General features: G+C 44.4%; 1 protein-coding gene across 2 annotated transcripts in view; it reads left to right on the top strand.

Annotated features, from left to right (window-relative positions):
• TMEFF1 (transmembrane protein with EGF like and two follistatin like domains 1) overlaps positions 1-21914 on the top strand; it is a 300669-nt gene that overhangs the window by 203919 nt on the left and 74836 nt on the right. For both annotated transcript variants that reach the window (XM_019509181.1, XM_019509179.1), the window contains exon 4: positions 15351-15377. In XM_019509181.1, the coding sequence (XP_019364726.1) occupies positions 15351-15377 (27 nt within the window). The remainder of the gene's footprint in view (positions 1-15350; positions 15378-21914) is intronic.

Here is a 21914-nt window from a genome sequence, read left to right as displayed (position 1 = left end):
GAGCCTAGAGAGATGTGGGTTCAATGCCTAGCTCAGCCACAGGTTCTCTCTGTACTTTGGACACTTCACTTATTCTACACTGATATGAATGCCTCATCAGTATAAAGGGGTTAATACTTCCCTCCCTCTGAGAGGTGTTGACAAAGTGAAATGCATTAAGAATGGTGATGCATTCATATAGCTCAGTAATAAGCATCATATAAGTAGATAGGCTTAAACTGGGTCTATAGGAATAATTGAGTTTTGGTTTCAGCAGCAAAATAGGAAAAAACTAATTTTAGGTCAATATAAAACAGAAACTTTGTTTAGAGTCAAGCAAAAAATAAATGAAACATTTCTTTTTTTGTTTTTGGATTAAAAGAAACATTAGCTGGGTCCAAAGAAAATCTTTGCTTAGTTGTCAGGTGATTTTTACCTATTTTTAATAGAGATACCCCGATATATCAGTCGCATATTGGATCGACATCAATAAAAGGAAAATTAACATTATCAGCTATCCGCCTTTTTTTGGCTGGTATAGTCGATAATGTCACCGATAAATGCTGAGTGCATGTGCACAGCTGTGTGCATGGACATGGCCAAGAATGCAGCTGGGCAGCTTGGAGAGCAGCACCCTGCCAGTAAGTCTGTGGGGGGGAAAGGGCATGGGGAGGGAAAGGGCATCAGGGGGCAGATCAAGGCCCCCACAGTGAGAGAAGGAGTGGTGCAGGGGCAGGTGCTGCCCCGCCAGGGTGACGTATGGGACCCCAGGACCAGGAGTGGAATGAAGCCATGGGCACAGAGAGGGTGAGGAGGGGGGGTGGCACTCTGCCACTGTGTGCACCCCTGAGAGAGGCATGGGGGGGCATGTGCCCCCCTGGACTTGTGCATGGGGTGGGGGCCGGTTGCCCGCTGTGGGTTTGGGGCCAGGGATGGCGCTAGCCTCTTCCTGGTGGGGGGCTGGCCCAGGGCCAGGCTAGGGGCGGGTGGGAGCAAGGTGGTCGCAGCTGCGTGGGGTGGGCAGAGGCGGAAGCACTGGAAAGGGTGGTTACAGGGGGGCTAAAGTGAATTTTGGGGTGGCTGTAGCCCCCCTGACCCCTCCTGTAGCATGGCCTCTGCTCAGGGCACTCCACTCTGCTGCCTTTCCCTTGGGAGCCTCTTGCTGTGGGGAGGGAAGAGGACGCACAGCTAGCGCAGGGCTCCCAAGGGAAAGGCAGCAAAGTGGAGTGCCCTGAGCAGAGGCAGCGCTGAGGGGAGCTTGGGGGGCTATAGCCAACCCAAAATTCATCTTAGCCCTGCCATAGCCACCCTTCCCAGCACTGCAGCCTGCCCCGTGCAGCTGATCCTGCTCTGCTCCCACTTGCCCCAAGCCCAGCCCTGGCCTGGCCCCCCCACCAGGAAGAAGCTGGTGTCATCCCTGGCCCTGAGCTCGCAGTGGGCAGCCCGCCCCCCCGTACACAAACCTGGGGCGGCATATGCCCCCCATGCCTTCCCCAGGGGTACACGCAGCAGCGAGGAGCCACCTCCTACCTCCCCATGCCCCCTGGACAAACCGCCCACATCTCCATCCCACTCCCAGCCCTGGAGTCCCATTTACTGCCCTGGCTGGGCAGTGCCTGCCCCTGCCACTCTTCTTTCCTTACCACGGGGGCCTTGATCTACCCCCTACCACGCCCTTCCCCTCCCCTATCCCATGCCCCTTCCCCACACAGACTTACTGACAGGGTGCTGCTCTCCAAGGTGCCTAGCTGCATTCCTGTAAATTGTCTATGGGCTATCAGTACCGGCCAAGAAAATCTTTATCGGTGCACCCAATTTAATATATATGTGTGTGTGTGTGTGTATAGAGAGAGAGAGACAGAGAGAGAGAGAGTGTTAAATTTTGAAGTAAAAATCATCTTATTATATGCCACAGGGGAGGACAAAGGCACTGCCAGTGCCTTGCCACTCCAGTGTCAGGGAACTAGTTAGTTAATACGTGCTCGGAAGAAACATTTGAACTTTGTTGACAATTTTCTTCATTTTATTCAGTCTAAACTATTTATCTAATTTAGCCTTGATTCATGAATTGTTCCAGTTGGCCAGATATTGCCTATTTTGATGAATAAACTGTTTGCCAAAATAAAATCACTTGGCCATAATTTGAATCCAGATAATTCAAAATTACTAAATGGAAGAGAGACACCTATATCTAAATAAACAAGTAAACTCCATTTTCAGTGCTTTGCAGATTCCAAACAATCAAAGTCCCATAGCGGAGAACAATTCAGTCAAATACCTCATTCAGCCCTTCAGTTCTACAGTTTTGCAGTTTCTACTGACAGGAGAATCTAGGTCCTGGGTGGAAACTTTTCTTTGAGAATCTTGGTTGTGTTGTCATCCGGTGCCTTTGTCACACTCTTCAGGAGAGCAGCCCATGTAAAATGTCCTCACATTGTCTTTATGTGTGAGGACTTGACACAGTTCTGCTAAGGCTCCATCTGGCCTAGGAAGTATAGAAGGGAGAGCTTCACCTCTGAATGCAGCCAAGCAAGTGAAAGCTTACATGGCAGCCAGAAACAGATCCAGGCAGTTGCAGGGACCATTGTTGCAAGGGTGGCTGCATCCCTCACCCCCAGCTTCTTCCCCTGCAGACAACACTGCAAGAGCAGCAGCCAAGGACATAAGCCAGGGACGGACAATTATTTTGGGCGGAGGGCTGCTTACTGAGTTTTGGCAAGTCATCGAGGGCCACGTGACAGGCAGCCAGGGGCAGATAAATATTAATTTTCTAAATATTTTAGGGGCCCCATGGGCCAGATAGAATGGCCTGGTGGGCTGCATCCAGCCCGCAGGCCACATTTTGCCCACCCCTGACTTAAGCCCCAGGGAAGGTAAGTATTCCCCACTTCCTTTCCCCTCCTTGCTCAGCGGTACATCCCTGCCTCTTTCCTCCCCACTCTACCCCTTCCTATTCCCCCCCTCTCTCCTGGCTGCTGTTGCCAGTTTCTTCGCCTTCTTGGAGTGAGGGAAGCTCACGTGCCTTCCACCTGGACTGCACGAGAGCTAAGGTGGTTGCTGACACATCCCCAGATTACAGGACTTCCCCTTGCTGAGGGGCATTCTCCCTTGGCCAATCAGTAGTAAGGGATGGGGCCACTGCCTCCATGGCCAGTCAGCAGCGAGGGGTGGGGCCACCCCAAAAAGACCACCCCACCCCTCGCTGGCTGCCTTGAAACCCTGCTCCACCTGGCTGTGCACTGCCCTACCTCTAGGCACAACCAATAGAATCATGAGGTCAAATGATTAACATGTATTTCCACCAATTAACTGAAAAACAAGACTTTTTGCAATCCGTTCCTAATTCAGAAATAGATAGAAAACAAAGTGTTTAAAACAGGACAGTGTGGTATAAAACAGGACCAATTGCCACCCTAGTGTGGGCTGTGCTCACTTGGTACTGCAGCAATGGTAGAGGGGCACATTCCCACTCTGTGCCTGCTCTAAGGCTGGTCAGGAACACCCTGGGGAGCTGGCCTGACACAGTCGCAGGCTCACTACAGCCCCTGCAGGGGAGGGGAGGAGAAAGAAAGGGAAGGGAGGGGAGGGGAAGGGAAGAGTATTTACCTTCTTCAAGACAAGTCCCTGGCTGCTGCTTCAGAGGCCTGGTTGGAAGGGAAAGGTGCACTCATGCCACTGCAGCCCCTCTGGCTCCACTCCTGATGGCAGCCAAGGACCCTTTGGCCATAATAACAACAGACTGTGAAAAGGTACTTCCACAGTCCAGTTCCTTTCATTTTTGCAGCCTTAACTGAGAAGCAGTCATCAGTGTTGCCTTTATCTCACTCAGGAGAAAGGTACTTAACTCTGACAAATGTAAATTCCTTCTCCCAACACCCTACAATCTTTGCTGATAGAGAGCATCTGAGAGTAAAAGGCAGAGATGAGAAAAGAAGACTTGGAGCACTGAAACAACCTTAGTAAAGTATGTAGGACCTAGAAGCACCAAGTCATATTGGGTTCATTTTAAGGCGTGCACAACCTTAGATTTCTGTGTGCTAGGGCTCCTCTAGATGTTCAGGTAAAGGCGTGATAGGATCTGATCTTCTTTTGTATGGCTGACTTGGAGCAACAATTATAAGTCCAGTTTAAGGTTCATTAAACAGTCTAATACTGTTGAGGAAAAGGAATGTATCTCTGCAATGTCACCATCAAATTTGTCTAAAGGGCACAGTGTTGTTATATGGTCCATAGTTTGATCAGGATTGCCATAGTCACATTTTGTAGAACTCCTAATAGGATCTGATGTGAGATCCATACAATCACAATGATTGTGGGAGCCAGCATCCAATCTTATCACATCTTATTGCCAGTGGAAGGGGAGCCCAGGATTGTGATCCCAGGCTCCCACTGCTGAGCGCCCTGCAGCTGATGGAGCTTATAGCATTCCCCATGCTGCCTCCCCACTGCAAGCCCTACAGCTGATGATAAGGCTCACAGTGGTGGCAGCATTACTCATGCTGCCCTCCTGTGAGCCCTGTCAGCTGTGGGGCTCGCAGTGGAAGAGGCAACACAGGGACTGCTACCTCCCTGTGAACTGTCTTTGCTGCATGTGAGGAATGCTGCTGCTGCTGAGAGCCTTATCAGATGTGGAGCTGGCAGCAGGTGATGTGCTCTTGTGGCTGGGAGCCCCTCAGTCAATGTTGCTGCCAGCCACAGGAGAGAATCTAGCCACATATTCAATTAATGGCATGAGAAGAACAAGCCACAAAGTTATTACACATTTTTAGTAGAATAACTTTGTGTTTTATTGCTTGTTTTATCACACCATTAATTGATTGAACATGGGACTGTGCCACAACTTAAAGACATGATTAACTGATTACTACTGCATCACAATTTAGGACCTGATTAACTGGTTAATACTGGTTAATAATCTGAGAGGATTCCTTACATCCATTTCCATTTCTTAAAAACCTACATAAAGCAGACAATTCAGGAAATAAATGCAGGATCACTTCATAATAGTTTGCACAGTAGTTCAAGGCATGACCATGGACCAGAAGGTACTGAGAATACATCCTTATTTTGATTACATGATTCTGGTATCACATTGTTTTTTACTGACTTCAGTGGAATATGACCATTGCTTTCCATTGTGAACATAACTGTTCAGGCCTATACTACAGAATTGGTAAAGACACATAGTAAGTTTTTGTCAGGCTTTTAATACCTACGTCTTGTTAGATAACATTTTAATTAACAGATCAAACCAGATTTGTAAAGGCATGGATTTATTTAGCAATACATCTATAATTTGCTTGCTTTGCAAGGAGAAATGGTAAATCAGCCTTCTAACATACATGTGCTTTTTAAATTGTCAGACCTTAAAGTAAACAGAATTAGAAAACAGCAAAGCTTGGAATGCTTTTGCAGGACTTCAGATTCAAAAGTGTGTTTTAGGGAATATAATGTTAATTGTAGCTATGAGGCTATGGATGACTGTATATGAAGCAGCATGTCCTAATATTGAGAGCAAATTTTAATGTAAAAGCAATATTTACAAACATCCATGTCTATAGAGATGTTCAGCATTCATAGCTCTTGTTGAAATAGTGGGAGTTATGGATGGCAAACATCTAATGAAATTCATGCATTAAATGTAAGAACCGGTTTGAAAATTTGAAGCAAATTAAAGAAGTGTGTAAAATCCAGTTCAGTGTACCTCTTCCATAAAACTTCAGTATAAGATTAAGAATTAAGGACATAATAAATATGTTTTTATAAACTTATCTCCCATGGCTAATGAAAGTGATGTTCTTTTAATATCCACAAAGGAATTGGTCAGATCTGTGGTTGGTTGTAGACAAATAAATACTTCCCTAAATCTGTGATCAGTTTACAAATATTGAACATCTCTCAAATGTGCTGACACAAGGTCATATGCACTGTTTAAACTTTCTCAATGCCACCTGTGAATTACCCTGCAGCAAGGGTATTCCTGAATTCTCTAGATCAGCTCAAGTGCCTCTAAAACAGAGCATTTAGGACAAAAGGGCAGAGATTGCCTTCTGATGTTTGAAATGTTTCAGAGTATGCTCATCAATTTTGTATTTGTTTTCTGTCTTTATGAGTAAGGAAGCCAGTAGTCATTTTTCCAGTTTGCATTTTGGAGTCCTGATGATGAAAAATGAGAGATTTCACTTTTATTTATTTTAACTTATATATGTTCCTGTTCACTGGTATATCACATCTAGATATTGCCAAGATTTTGACTTCTCTCAGATATGTACTGTTTGCATACAAAAAAATCACACACAGTCACTTAATTGTTGATATTTTTGTACATTTTTAAATTTGAGCTTTTCAGATTATGACATTTATTGGAGGGAACAGTCTATTGTTCCTTTTATTGGGACAACTAAACTGAAAACAACATCCTATATTCATAATTAAAAGCAAATAATGTTTCTCTATTAGATTTAGCTTTTTTTAGTTTCTGCTTTTTCCCTGTATGACACAATTCACTGTAGTGAACAAAGAGTCTCCCAAGACTTCTTTTAATTTAAACTGGTGATCCGCAGTTTGAAGTAATCAAACTTATGAAACCTGAACGCGCAGGTTTTTACAGTATGTGGTTGTTCCTGTAGGAGATTCACATGGAAGCATAATTAGTAGAACATGTTGTGCTGAAAAGGAATATAATGAGCAGCTTAATTTAATCCATTCTTAGCTTTAAGGACGAAATTCTGGGAAGCTCATTTCTGGACTAGTACCATATTTAACAGAATCCAAGATGACTTTGAATTGAAGATGACACCCAATAATTAGCTTCTATACATGGAAAGTTTATAAATGTTATAATGTTCCACACACCTAAGCTAATTATTGAAGGGTTATCTTAAATCTGTCCCCCTGCCAGCCCTCCCTAGCCACCATTTACCCTCAGTCACAGCTCTAGCTCTGGCCCCACTCTGCCCTGGGCGTGGTTGCAGTAGTGGTAGTCCTGGCCCGAGGATGAAAGCCAGAGCAGGGGCCAGAGCTGCTACTACCACTGCTGCCTGGCTGAGTGGTGGCCAGAGCCACTGTATCCTCCATGTCTCAGGTCAGAGCTGGGTCAGAGGCTCAGTCAGAGCCAGGACTGAAGGTAAGCTGGGGTTGCGGGGGTGGCAGGATGTAGGCAGGGCAGAGACTGTGAGGGGCAGGTGGCACAGGGGGCAGTGGCTGAGGCTCTGACTCTTACTAGGGGTGTGCAAAACGGGCCCTATTTGATTTGGATTTGGCCTGAATCAGGGACAGTGATTCGATTTGTGATTCAGATCACTATCCTGATTTCAATTTGATCAAATCCAAATCTGAAGATTCGATGCTGACTTGGAGAATCAGCAATTCAAACATAGACGCAGCTTTAAAAGTTTTTTCTACATATCTCAACGTACCAGCGCGGCTTGTGACTGCTGCAATGCTGGGGCGCATGGAGCATCCCACAGGAGTGCGGGGGGCGCTCCATGTGCTCAGTGGTAAACCCGGAAGTGGACTGGAAGTACTTCCAGGTCTGCCAGGGAGCGCACGGGGGACCCCTGCACCCCCATGGCTTGGTAATTGGCCACAGGGGGACCCCAGGTGCCCCCCCTGCCCCCCCAGACCCAGAAGGCATCAGTTGCCAAGCTGGGATGGTGTGGGGGGCCCTCCCTGGTGGACCTGAAAGTGTACCAGCTGTGCTTCTGGTCCACGCTTATGTGGGACACTCCATGCACCCCAGCATCGCAGCATTCACAAGTCACCTGCTACCTAGAGGTATGTAGAAAAAACATCTAAAGCTGTCTCTATGTCCAAATCTTTCTGAATCGATTTGGAGGGTTCTGATTCAATTTGGAGAGATTAAAGGGTCCTCTGATTCAGTTCCGATTTGGAGATTTGGCCACCGAATTGGGCTGAATCGAATCAGGGACCGAAGCTTCGCACAGCTCTAACTCTTATCCTAAGCCTTGGTCAGGGCTGGAGCTGGAGCCACAGCAGCCAGCCACCTCCTTGCCTTGAACTCAAACCCAAGATGAGGGGCTTTTTTCCCCATGTTGAATGGGGCGGGGAGGGGGAGAATTTACTTTGGATTCAAGCAAATACTTTAAAATATGAAAAGAACTCCTGTTACATGTTTCTCCTCACTATGTCATCAAAATATCCTGGAAAATTTATTTCCTTTTTCTGATAACTGACCAAAATTTTGCTTGCTATGTTGTTATAAATTATTAGAGAGCCTCCCCACCCCCACAAACCCTAGTAAAGGAAATAAATTATTTTATCCAGGCTAAGAGGGGGATTTGCTAAATGCATTGTCTGCTTGTTATTATTAAGAAGTAATTTACTTGAGAGTGAGAAACAGGCTTACAAAAATATGCCTTATGAATGTGTGTTGGCGTTAATCTTCTGACCATCTGTACTTCTTGTCAGGAGCTATAATTTAGCAAAATAAATGCTACTATATTACACACTTTTGGATCAAATGATTTCAAAAGTCTTTTACAGATGTGTAACAGAAGGGATGTTCTGGATATGTTGGCTGGCAAGTCAAAGGTTAAACCCTTGTCTGCAGCAACTGGATCCCCCACAGCTGCTGGCAATTAGACTTGTCAGCATTCCTCTCAGGAAGCTCCTGAAGCATATGAAAATCAAGGGTAATTGCCAGTAAGCCCCAGTGCTCTTCGTGGGTGGGGCTATAAACCCAGCGGGAAGAGGATTGAGCTGTTGCTGCTGGGAGTTCTGGGGAGCTAAATTGGCACGCTTCTTAACAGACTTCCTTCATGTATTGCTAACTGTGTAAACCTCACTGCTGCATGAACGGCAGGTAGTCAAGGTTTGCTGTTCTGGTTTGCACACTGGCTGGAGGACTGAACTGAATTGTGCTAATTCCTTATCCTTCTTAAACTACCAGATCCCATGTTGTCTGGTCTTCTGTGTTTAGTATTGCAATGGAACCATGCCACCTGCATGGGGAAGAGAAGGAATTAATCTGCATTGTGTAAGAGCTAAAGTTAAAAGCCCTCCCTGGACTTTGTGCTGAGTAGAACAATTTGCAAATGATTCGGGGGAAGTTTCCCTTTCCAGTTATGGAGCAGGATCCTTATATCTGATATGAAAACCTTAATGTGGAGAGATGTCAAAAACAGTTCCAGGAATTTCAGTTCCACTCTGCACACACCTTGACTAATGTTGTCTATTTTATGGAAGGCTCCTTTGTAATGGCTGATTTCTGCACCCTGAGTACCACCTGTGAAAAAGAATCCTGGCTGTATCCTGAAGGAATAATCCAGGCCTTAGATGCTTAATATACATAAAAACTGCCACTTAGTGGGTCAGAACATGGGTCTATCTTGCTTAGTATCCTACATAATAGTGGCAGAGAGTGGATGCTGAAAGGGAGAGTGAACAGAGTATTACCACGGTTTTTTTCCCACTGTTCCTCTCCCACTTGAAGCCTCCAGCATTTAGGGTCTTGGAAGTTCTGATTCAGAAAGTGTACTCCTAACTGCCACGCTCAATAGTTACTGATGCACCTTTACTCCAAGAATGTGTCCAATCCCTTTTTGAGACTGGCACAACATCTTGTGGCAATGGGTTCCACACTTTAACTATATGTTGTGTGAAAAATAACTCCCTTTTGTTAGTTTTAAACTTACTTCCTACTAGTTTCATTTGATGACCCCAGTTCTTGTCTCATCAGAGATAGTAAATAATAAATCCCTATTTACTTTTCTTTGCCATTTAGTATTTTGTAAAACCTTATTATGCCCCCCCCTCAAGCACCTCTTTTCTAAACTGGCTAGTCAGGTTGTGTGAAGCTTCGGTCACTGATTCAATTCAGAGGAGATTTGGCCCAATTCAGCAGCTGAATCTCCAACTCTGAATCGAATCAGGAGGCCCATAAATCTCTCCGAATCTAATTGGATTCAGACAGATTTGATGATTCAGCCATAGACATAGATTTATATGTTTTTTCTACATATCTCAAGGTACTGAGCGTGGCTTATGAACACTGAGATGGGGGGGCAGATGTAACATCCCACGGGAGCATGGGGGGTCCCCTGCTCACTTGGCAGTAGACCTGGAAGTGGACAGAAGTACTTCTGGTTCATTTCTGGGTCTGCCACTGAGCACACAGGGGCTCCCCTGCGCTCCTGTGGGACACTCCATCCACCCCACCATCACAGCACTGACAAGCTGCACCTGCTACCTCAAGGTATGTAGAAAAAATATATAAAGCTGTGTCTATGGCCAAATCACTGATTCTGTGAATCAGAATTAAGCTTTCAGATTCAGATTTGACCGAATTGATATACTGTGTCAACTGAATCACCCTGATCCACCTGCTTATTGACGTCCTTAAAGAACTCTAGTAGACTGGGGAGGCATGATTTCCCATTGACAAAACCATATTGACTCCTCTACAGCATGTCCTCCTTCCCATCCCTCCCCCTTCCTTGGTGTAAGAAGGATGGAGGATTTTTTGGTTTTGATTCAACTGGAGTTTGTTTATACTTAGAAAAAATCAGGCTAAAAGAGCCTGGAACCAGAACAGAGCATGGTTGGCTTGCATTATTCAAGATGGTGGATTAGAGACCAATCTATAAGGGAGACTCTTCACCTTTCCTCTTGAAACTGATCCTTGTGCAGAAAAAGAATTCAAGGCACATTGGGCTGAAAAGAGAACCCAAGAGGGGGTCTGACCCTGTGACCTAGCAGTTAAGCTACTTGCCTGGGATGGTAATCCTGGGTTTATATCCTTGCTTCACACATGGGTCTTGTATTTCATCCATTAACATTTATGCAAAAATATGACTTGCAAAAGAAGTCTGCCCTGTTGTGTATATGCAAGCCTATTTTGATGTGTTTATGAAGCCCCAGGGAGAGGTGGTTTAGACAGACAGTTTAGTCAGAGTCACTGTTGAAAAGCTTGAATTTTCAGATTTAAAACAGAGATATTTTTGCTGCCTCACTCTTCACTTGAGCAGTTTTCCTTTTGGCAGTAGGGTTCTTCTGTTTATTATTGTTAGATGGAGATCACCTGAGAACTGTCTTGAGAAGGACTGGACTCTTAGATACTAATTAGTTGCTATGCATATTGAGATTGCAATAAAGATCATTCTCCAAGAAGTCTTTTCTTGTAGAAAGCTTAGTCCAAATTCAGAAACAACAAGAATATTTGCTTTAATTTGGTTGCCCTGATAAAACAGTTCTGGTATTATTCCCAAGCCTGATGGAGATTCTAGTGAAGTGGCACACGTAATATGAAACATTGTATAGCTAGAGTTAATAGCCTTCTGAGTTCTGAAAGCTGAGATAACAAGAAATGGATCCACCCCGTTGTCCTCTTAGAGTCCTAAATAAAGGGATCCTAAGGTTGAGATGCAGAATCCAGTGAATAGTTTGTAGCAGTTTCTGAAACCCATCCATGCTGAGACCAAACTCAGAAAAGAGACAGGAAAAAATGCGACACTTCCCTGAAAATACCATGAGAGGTATTCAGTTTGTAAGGTGTCCATTGCATCTCTGTAGGAACATTAAGCAGAATCAGAATACAAATATGAAGAGAGTACTTGAACAAAGGAGATGCTATAGTGAGTCAGACCGCAGTTCCATCTATCCCCATGTCCTGTACCTTACAGTGGCACAGAGCTGATGCCAAAGGAAACAGTATGTATGCCACTGGTTTTCAACTAGGGTGGAGTGGTACGAGACCCCCCTCAAGGGGGGCCAACAGGGCCAGCGGGTTGGTGGGGGCAGTGAGAGGCACCATCAGGGCTGGGGGGCTGTGGCTTGGACCTGCATTCTGTGAGCTAAGGGGCCAAGGGGAGCTCTGATTTTCCATGATGAAAACCCAAAAATCAAATACCAAAATTTCTAGATTTTTAGAATTTATTTTATTATAGTGATTAAGGCACTGATAGGCTTCCAAATTACTTGTACATTGTAAATATATCAGTAAAACCTTGTGTTGGATCGCTGTTCATATGGCATGTGTCCCAGCCCCCTCACCATTTTGGTTGTCCTCCACTGGACTGTCTCCAACTTGTCCACATACTTTCTGTAGTGGGGGGCCCAAAACTGGACACAGGACTCCAGATGTGGCATCATCAGTGTAGAACAGAGTGGAATCTGCTGGCTAAGCTTCTGTTAATGCAGCCCAGTATGCTGTTAGCCTCCTTGGCAACAAGGGCACACTGTTGGTTCTTATCCAGCTTATTGTCCACTGTAACCCCCAGGTCTTTTTCTGCAGAGCTGCTGCTTAGCCAGTCGGTCCCCAACCTGTACTGGTGCATGGGATTGTTCCGTCCTAAGTGCAGGACTTTGCACCTGTCCTTATTGAACCTCATGAGATTTCTTTTAGTGCAATCCTCTAATTTGTCAAAACTCTCTGAATCCTAGCCCTGCCCTCCAGTGCATCTACTACTGCCCCTAGTTTGGTGTCATCTGCAAACTTGTGGAGGGTGCACTCCAACCCATCTTCCAGGTCACTGATGAAGATATTGAACAAAGCTGGCTCTAGGGCTGAACACTGGGGCACCCCGCTTGATACCAGCTGCCATCTAGACATCAAGCCATTGATTAACTAACCTCTGAGCCCAACAATCCAGCCAGTTTTTTATCCATCTTACAATCCATTTATCCAACCTGTACTTTCTTAGCTTGCTTGTAAGAATGTTGTGGGAGGCCTTATCAAAAGCCTTGCTAAAGTCAAGGTATATCACATCCACTACTCTTCCCACATCCACAGAGCCAGTCATTTCATCATAGAAGGCAGTCAGATTGGTCAGGCCACCCTTGGTGAATCCATGCTGACTGTTCCTAATCACCTTTTTCTGCTCCAAGTGCTTACAAATGGATTCCTTGAGGACCTGCTCCATGAGTTTTCCAGGAACTGAGGTGAGGCTGATTGGTCTGTAGTTCCTCCTTCCTTTTCTTAAAGATGGGTACTATATTTGGCCCTTTTCAATCATCTGGGACCTCTCTCAATCACCGTGAGTTTTGAAGATTAATGGCCAGCAACTCTGCAGTCACATCAGCCAGCTCCTTCTACCTCCTCACAACCTCGCCAAACTCATTATCAAATGGTTATCTGATCAATAAACACCAAGCAGGGTCACACCCTCCCTAAGCGACAGATACAAAACCTTCCAACACATCTCCACTATCAGCATAATCGGCGCACCCCACAACAAAACCTACTCTACATGTTGTGTGGATGCTTAAACTGCCACATGGGCACAGAACATAGTGCCCTGTGTGCATGCTTATACATCCATACTGTACATGCAGTGGCATCACAAATTGTGTGAAGAGTGCCAAATACGGCAATTTTGTGGCTAGGTAAGTGTGGTTAATTTACAGTTTCATAGAATTTTTGGTTTTCCCTTCTGCAATCCTTTATTAAATATAGTCTTAAGTAATATACCATTTAGTATAAAGATAACTGTTCCATTTAAACGTGACCGGAAAATTTCCCTTTTTGTCTCCCCCTTTTTTTAAAAATCTTTTATCTCCTATTAAGATCTTATTTTACTCAGTCTCTCAGGGCACTTCTGCTTCTTTTTTTTAAGGGCAGGGAATTAGCCGTGACTCAGGTGCCTTCTCCCCTCAAATATCCCTGAAGTACGATTGCCCCCACTTAATGTCCAACAAAAAAAAGGAAGTAAAGAAAAAAAAGCAATGATAAACTCAATTTTTGTTGGGACTAAACAAACAGCCGCGGTTCCCTCCTTCTCCTTGTTTCTGATGATGTTCCTTTTTCTTTTCTGAGTATCCTAAGAATCAACTTACTTCACTGGTGACTCCCGGTTCATTGACCTCGGGTCGTGTCTTCTCCAGCACACAGGACCAGCTCCCGGGATTCTCCTGCCTCAGCAGTCTTTTTTTTCCTGTCTCGAGCCATTTATCGCTCCTTGTTCTCTCTGCTTGCCACGCCGCCCCTGCCAGGGTTTTTCTATCTTAAAGGAACAGCAGCTCCTAAACTAGTGTTCTCCCTGCTGTAGCTCCTTCCCTGCATTAAGTATTGTATTTGTATCCAGTCCCTCTTCACAGTAAGTGCCATTTGGATATCTAAAATGAAATGTGACTCTGCCCAAAATATCCTCATGGAAATCATGTTGGTGAATCCTACCCATTATTAGAACTGTCACAGAAAAATAATAAAGGACAGAAATACCTGATCACCAGTAGAATACTTCTCACAGAATAACCACTCCATCTCTGACCTTGCAGTCCTTGTCCTCAGTGGAAACCTACACACTACTTCCAGAAGAAAGGTCCAAGAACAGAAATCCATTTAATTTACTGCTGGCATAAGCCATCTAAATGTCAATTTACTGATGGAACAGACTGTATAAATTACTCTTCCCTTCTGCCCCTACAGGAGCAAGAATATAGGAGCACTTGTGTGCCTGAGAACTTGTAATTACAGTGTTAGTTGGAGGCAAGGGTTGCCCCTAACTTGTTTTTTGTCCATATACAAATATCCGTAACTTGAATTAGGTGGTGCTTAAATTTGAGCAAGTTGGCCTGTTGCATAATTTGAAGATCAAATACTATTGACACTTGGGCTAGTAATGCAATGAGGGGACAACTAAAGGTTGCAGCTGAAATGAGTATAACTCATCACTTGTTAAGCCAGGCACTGTGGTTGCTAGTTTAGTAACTATGCAGCTCGAGTGGCCTGCTTCTTGTGTAGATAGCCTGAGTCAGCTCTGCGGTAAAGACCTATCCTGAGCAACATTGCCTCCTTGGGCTACTTCTGGTATGTCTGTACTGTGCTCCTGGTATGTCCCAGGAAGGACATTCTTGAGTATGATTTGGCCACTCTGGCTCAGACATGTCAGACCTGAAGCTGGCCTATGGTTGTCCCCAGAAGTGACTCTCAAGCACACTGGAGCCCACAGTCTTGGCAGCAGCAATGGGGGAACACCTGCCAGATTAGCTCCACCACCATGCTTTTGATTTGGGAGAAGGCATTTGGGTCATGCTTGGGAGCATTCCTCCCGGGTCATGCCAAGAACTCACTGGAAACATGCCCCCAGAGCCGTGCAATATGTGCAGTACCCTTCACTAAAGTAAAAGTGTTTCTCAGAAGTAAAAAAGTATAAAAATCAGGCTGGAAAGCCTGCATTTTTTTTAGTTTAAAAACTTGGGAGTGCTTATCATTTAAGCTGTTGATTTTAGAGAAATTTACCCTGACAGATAAGGAAAATAGGTAATAAGACGGGACAAATTTTATTAGTAATGTTTGATGTGGTGGGAGACCTTGCTTATATATTTGGCTCCTCATGTTTTCAAAATGAGAAAATTATTAGACAGGTATTCCAGTAACAATGTTTTTATTTTTCCTTTTATTTCCCTCTCAGATAATGGTTCTGGATCAGGAGAAGGGGGTGAGTACTCAATCCTAGTTGCACTAACATTTTTTTTTATTTTATTTGCATGCTTGTGGGTCTCTGATAGTTAAAGGGACACTCTTTCCTGCAAATGATGAAAACTAGATAATAACAATTCTTTTAATTTAAATATTCTAACGTAGGATGAACAATAAATGAAGGCATTTTTTTCAAGCTTTGATTTTATATAACTAGTTTGCAGTTTGCATTTTAGTTACCTTGGATGTGGGATTTGGCTTAGTCATTTTGGGTGCATCTACACACGTGCTTTAATGTGCATTAGCCTGTTCTAGTGTGCATTACAGCATCACAAAAAGTGCTGTTTAGTTAATGCACATTAAATAGACTAATGCATATTGAACATCAACTTGAAAACTGCGGGCGTTTGCAGGTGACACTTTAAAGCGGGTTGAAAGTGGGTTAAGTGCCTTTTGCACCACTTTAATGGCATTACTGTTTGCACATTCGGTGGTGTATTGTGCATTAATTCCAGCTGCTGTAGCACATTTGGCAGCATAATGCGTCTTAAATAACTTTGAGACACAGCAAATGACTTTGGAGCACTGCAAACTAACACATCTCTGAGGAGTTTTAGTTTCCTACCCTACAGCTGTGGAAGGAAGCACCAGGTTCAGTGCAGTTAAGGGGCTGTGCAGGCAGCCCGGCAGCAGCCTGGGAAGGCAGACTCCACAGAAGGAAAAAAAAAGCAACGAGCCTGATCTTTTTTCTTCCTCCCTCTCCCCCCTGGAGCCTGCCTGCCTGAGCTGCACAGGGACCCAGTGCTTCCCTCCGCAGCTGCATTGCCCCCTGGGACTGCCCAAGCTGGGTGCCTGTGGGCAGGTGCCACCTGGCAGGGGGGAGGGGGCTGCTGCTGCCATGGAGGGAGGCACCAGCCCTCCCCTCCGCCGCGCAGCTCAGGGACCGCTCTGCCTGCCAGCAGCTCACTCTCCCCTCCCCACCGCTGGAGAGGCAGGTAAGGATAGGGCGGACATGGATGTACACGACACAGGGATTTACTTCGCCCTAAACTGAAATGGTGTTTTTAAAAGACCACCGCTTCAATTTAGGGAGAATTAAGTTCTCCCATGTTGTGTACAAATGCCCTGTGCTCTTTAGTTAATGAGCATTAAAACAGACTAATGCACATTTTCCTAGTACAGTAAAAGCTCTGTTATCTGGCATCCCCTGGGAATGGGGAATGCCAGATAACAAAATATGCCAGTTAATTGAGTGGCCCTGGCCACTGCTTCTTCCGCCGCGTCTGGGGCGTCCCTCCACCCCTCCCGCCGAATCGCCACTGGCCCCACAGGACAGGGAGGTGGGCCCCGCACAGCCTGTTATGCTTCTGAGCCATAGGGGTTCAGAGAAACTGGATGTGCCACAGTAGGCACTTCCGGTTTCACTTTATCTTACAAGCCGGCATGCTGGTTAGTAGAGCATGCCGGCTTGTAAGATGCTGGTTAACAGAACTTTTACTGTACTTTACAAAGGAGGACACTTTTACACGTGATCTGGTGTGGGTGTGTGTCACTTTAATTAAAGCAGTTCTGATAGCTGCTGTAATTAAAGCACTGCCACGTCTTCTGTATCAATATCCCCACAGTTAAAAATGGTGGCAGGGACCCTTGAACTAAAGCTTGTTCGATGAGCTTTAGTTCAAATGCCCTCCCTACCATTTTTAAGTGCAGGGATGCTGATACATGAGACACTGGAGGCTGCTGGCAATTACTGTGTGGTAATTGCCATGCTCCATCAGACTCGACTGAGTCTACTACAACACACTGGAATTGCAGTGTGTTGAAGCAGCCTTTGCGTTCATGTATAGGTGCCTGGAGGTACTAGATTTAATACGCATTAACAAAAGAACGTTAATGCACGTGTAGACATGCCCTTTCAGTTTCTAGTTCTCACCCTTTCAGGGTAGCATCTGATAGTTCCCAGTAATGCAGGATGATGTTTAAATTTCTACAAAACTATTTTTCTTAAAATGTTGTAAAGTAACTCCTGATAGATGTATACTTGGAATAAATATTATAAGCCATTTAGTTTGACAAATGTTCTTTTCCTAAATATCATATTTATTACATTTTAATTTGTCCTTTGTCATATCATGAATATATTTTTAAAAGACTATGGTATATTTTACATATGTTGTTTGATATTACTTTTTAAAATTAATTTTTAAATACATATGTGGTTTACAACTCTGTAATCACAGAATTTACATCATACAGTTGGTGTTTATGCAAGCTAAAGCAATGTCTCAACCCTGTTTTGGGAATAATAAGACAGCTAAATCCAAATTATATTCAGTCTTTGGTGAAACTGTGAAAAAGAGTACCAGTTTGTGCTAGAAAAAGAAGGGGCAGCACCAGGAACACATGCTTATTTGGAAACAAGACAAAATGTTTACATGTAAAAAAACAAGATTAAAAACATTATCCAAAGCAGCCATTACATATGAATTAAAAAAAAGTATGAGTGTTGTTTGTGAAATGCAGAGACCATTACCTGTTGTTGATCTTTGTCACCTATACTTCCTTCTCTCTTTCCTGCCATCCTCCTCTCAGAGCAGTACTGAGGAAACAAATACTTTCCTGTTTAGCTGCTGCATTACTTACATTTGTGATTTGTTACCTAGTTTTCCATAGCTTAGGGGCCAGAGTAAAATAGAAGTAGCAAAGCTACAGACCCAGACATCTATATTAGGGAGCATCTTGGCATAAGTGAGGTACCAGTCCCAGGTGTCTAGTGCAGCTTAACATGAAGGACAGATGGATGACTTCAAGTCACAGGGTCATAAGACAAGTGGGAAACAGGGATAGCAAAATAGTTGGTAAGACAAACCATCAAAACCTCAAGCAGAGGTTTGGAAAGAATTAAAGACAAAAGTTATGTTAGGTGTTTTTCCAAAAAGAAATACAGTCTCTTGTTATGAATATTAACCACAGTAATACTCTGCCTGCTGGCTGAAACAAATATAAGGGACCTTCTGGGATATTAATTCCAGTTTCCTATATTCACAGGCAATCACTTGCCTAAGCAATCCCCAGCTAGGCCACTTCAAACTCTCACACACAGCTACCAGGTACAGTTGCAAAACATCAGCACTACCCTTTTGATATGCCTTTGGTAAAAGCAGGGAAAATGAAGGCATTGCCAGTTTCCTGCCACTGTGGTGGCAAAGTAGCTAGTTAATATAAACTCAGAAGATTATAAGAAAAAATAACCTGCTCCACACTACAAAAGAAGAAAAAAACCCTATACTCTGCCAATCTGCCCTATAGGAAAAATTTCTTCCTAGTTCCAAATCTGCCAGTTGGTCTGACCCTGAATAGAAGAGCAAGACCCTCTAGCCAGGAACCTCAGGGTTTCTAAGTATTAGCAGGGGTATCAGTGCATACCAGTCCAAATCCCTGGCCTTAACAGTGGCCAAGGTTCCAGAGCCTCAGCAGAAAGCAACTCCCCCTCCCCCCAAAACAAACAAACAAATCAACAACATCTGGGATCTTGCAGCAGTGACAGCCTGATCCAGAGCCAGGGCAGAGCTGCGATCTGCAGCCTGCATGCTCTGGACAGAGACATGCAGGCAATGATTTGCATTTCTGCCCTGACTTCAGACCACGCTGTCACCGCTGCAAGGAGCCGGGGTAGAGCCACGATCCACAGCCTGCACACCCCTGACCGGACCATGCAGGCTGCAGATCTCAGCTCTGCCCTGGCTCTGGACGACACTGTCACTGCTGCAAGATCCCAGCCTGGCTCTGGAGCTGCTCAACACCCTGCCATGTGCTCTGCCAGCACTGCTGGGGCCAGTCTCCACGGAAACCACAGCCTTGTGCTGCCACAGTGCAGCTGCTGCTGGGGTCTGCATGGAAACTGGCTCCTGCCACTCAGGCAGGGGCTGCTGGGAAATGGAGTCCAGCTGCCAGCTAGATCTGCCATTTTGCCCATCCCTGCTTTATTTTATTATCTTCTTCAAATTTCATGAGGCCACATGTAGTTCCAGTACTGAAGCCACTGCTAAAAATGTTAAACAGGATAGTTAACTCATCCTCTAGTTAAATAACTCACCTTTTAGTCTAAACGGCCGAGCCAACTCTTGATTGTAGCATTGATCCCCATCTTTCCCTGTTTGGCCAGTAGTTTCCCATAAGGCACAGCAGTAAAATCATTCCTTAAAAATTGAACACTTGTTGCATGTTGAGCAATGCAGCATTCAATCCAAAATGAAATACTTTCTTTTTTAGACAATAAAAAGCAAATAAAGTAAAAAATTAAAAAACATGACAGGAAAATGTACTGTCGCTTGTATTTTCTCGCTTTAATCCATCAGTCTTTTGACTAGAGCATTCTCACAGAATATGGGGTACCCAGCTTCAGTTCGTACCTCTGCTTGAGGTAACTTGAACCCATATCTGCCACGTTGTGTAAGACTGCCCTAAGTGTAAGATCCTGTCTACCTCTCCAGTTGATGCTGTTCCATTTTGCATAAAGAATTAAACATTTTTTGGAGGATGAACTGGAAACCAGCTACAAAGTTTCCAGATGTGTCCTTACCACCAGGCCTGAAAAAAGAAAACAAAACACTGAAGGCACATTCCCATGGGCAGGAACATGCATTTCCCTGGGAACAAGTATTAGTGGCACACCTTGTGCCGCTGCTACTTGTCTCCAGGGAGCGCCCATGCTACAGGTAGGGGAGGCCCCAACAGTCTTACCTGGGGTCTTGGGGGCCTCCAGGAGCTGCATTTCTTACTAGCGTGGCTTCAGCTGGCCAGGCTCATGTTTTAGGCAGCACATGCTGCTGCCATGTGCACTGCCCCACTGTTTTTAGGTGTGGGTTTTTGTAACCTTGGGATCTCCCAGGGTCAGCCCCCCTCAATGCATTGCAAAGTAGCAGCACAGGGAATGTCTGTGTGTGCAGCATGTGGTACCACAGATGGGTCTGCAGTGCCACATACCACATGTCTGTGCTGGTCTGGATGTGCCCTTGCTGTTTTTATCTTTGGTTCAGTGAAGAATGGTGCACTTTACATCTCTTTCAAGCTAATGAAGCACTCAGTCTTTATGTGTGCTCCAGGGGTGAAGGGGACGCTTTAATTAGAGCGGCTCTCAGGAGCCACTGTGAAGTGCCTACAGCATCTCCTGTATTCAGCATCCTGCACTTTAAAATGGAGGCAGGGGCATTTTAACTAAAGCTCATTCAACAAACTTTAGTTAAAACACCCCATCACCATTTTGAAGTATGGGCATGCTGAATACACAAGACACCAAGGCTGCTGGAGCATGCTAATTAGCACGCTCCAGCAAACTCAGTCGAGTCTGCTCTGACACTCTGTAATTACAGCACATCAGAGCAAGCATGCTGATATCTACAGGCGTCATCAGATACTAAAATGATAGGGGCAGAATAAGACAGAAGTGGAGATTATAATCACTAGAGGAAAGAAAGGGTTCCCATTGTATGCTTGTGGAAGCAAAATAAACAAAATGAAAATAGCAAAGGGGAGGTTTAAATGGGCAGATCCATGGTAATGGCCAGTTCAGTCACACCAGAGTCCCAAACCACCAGTCTGTCTGCAAGAATATCACAGCCATCAAGCAGAATCTATAGCCTACCCCTGCGGGGGCAAAGCTATACAGGATAGGTACAAAGCTTGATGGGAACCAAATCTGTAATTCTTAATAAGCATTCAGATTGTTATGATAAATACTGGTTAGATATCTAACAAGTCTTTTATGCAAGCAGTAGTGTGATTGTGTATATGACTGTGATAATTGCAGAGTAGGCATGTGCTTGTAACTCCTGCTGTTCAGGAGATCCTTGTTTACATCAGATTTTTGAACTTGAACAACAGAGCAATAGCAGTGAGTCTAAATTCTGTTATACAATTACTATGAACCTAGTTGACTCAGATTGCTGTATTATATCTGTCATACACAGAACAAACTCCTTAATTATTGTGTAACTTGACATTACACCGAATAGTCTCCTGCCTCAGAACATTGTCAGCTGAAACACATTTAGGCAAAAAGAGCAGACTTAAAACTAATAAAAAAGACTATTAAATACTAGATTATTTCAGACAGTGTTCTCCTGAATTGTCATGAATCACAAAGAGGCCAAAGTTCACATAGCGATACCTCTGGACCATTTGCCAAGTCATATTTATGGTCACCAAGAAGTTATATTTTAGGAAAAAGCAGGAGTTGTAGCATTTTGTAGTATGCCTAACAGAAAATGATAAGCATATTACCTCCTTTTATCAGTGGTGCCACACTTAACTAGTTTGCCCTATGACATTTTGAGCAAGCAGCTTCCAGTTTCCTGTGCTCTGAAAACATGGTATTCATAAACAGTTTCAGCAAAGTTACCAATCCTGCTTACATCAGTAGTATGAACCTTCAGTTCATTGTTTTCAATCATAGTAGAACGATGCTTGCAAAACTATGCCATAGATCACTTGTGGATATTGAACTGCTGAAGCCACCTGAGTGGTGTACTATCTGAGTTGGTTAGAGTACAGTACT

Source organism: Gavialis gangeticus, unplaced genomic scaffold (assembly GCF_001723915.1).
Source record: "Gavialis gangeticus isolate Ggan-Ray unplaced genomic scaffold, GavGan_comp1, whole genome shotgun sequence".
Classification (NCBI taxonomy): domain Eukaryota; kingdom Metazoa; phylum Chordata; order Crocodylia; family Gavialidae; genus Gavialis; species Gavialis gangeticus.
The sequence above is the reverse complement of the archived record's forward strand: the minus strand, read 5'-3'. Positions and strand labels throughout refer to the sequence as shown.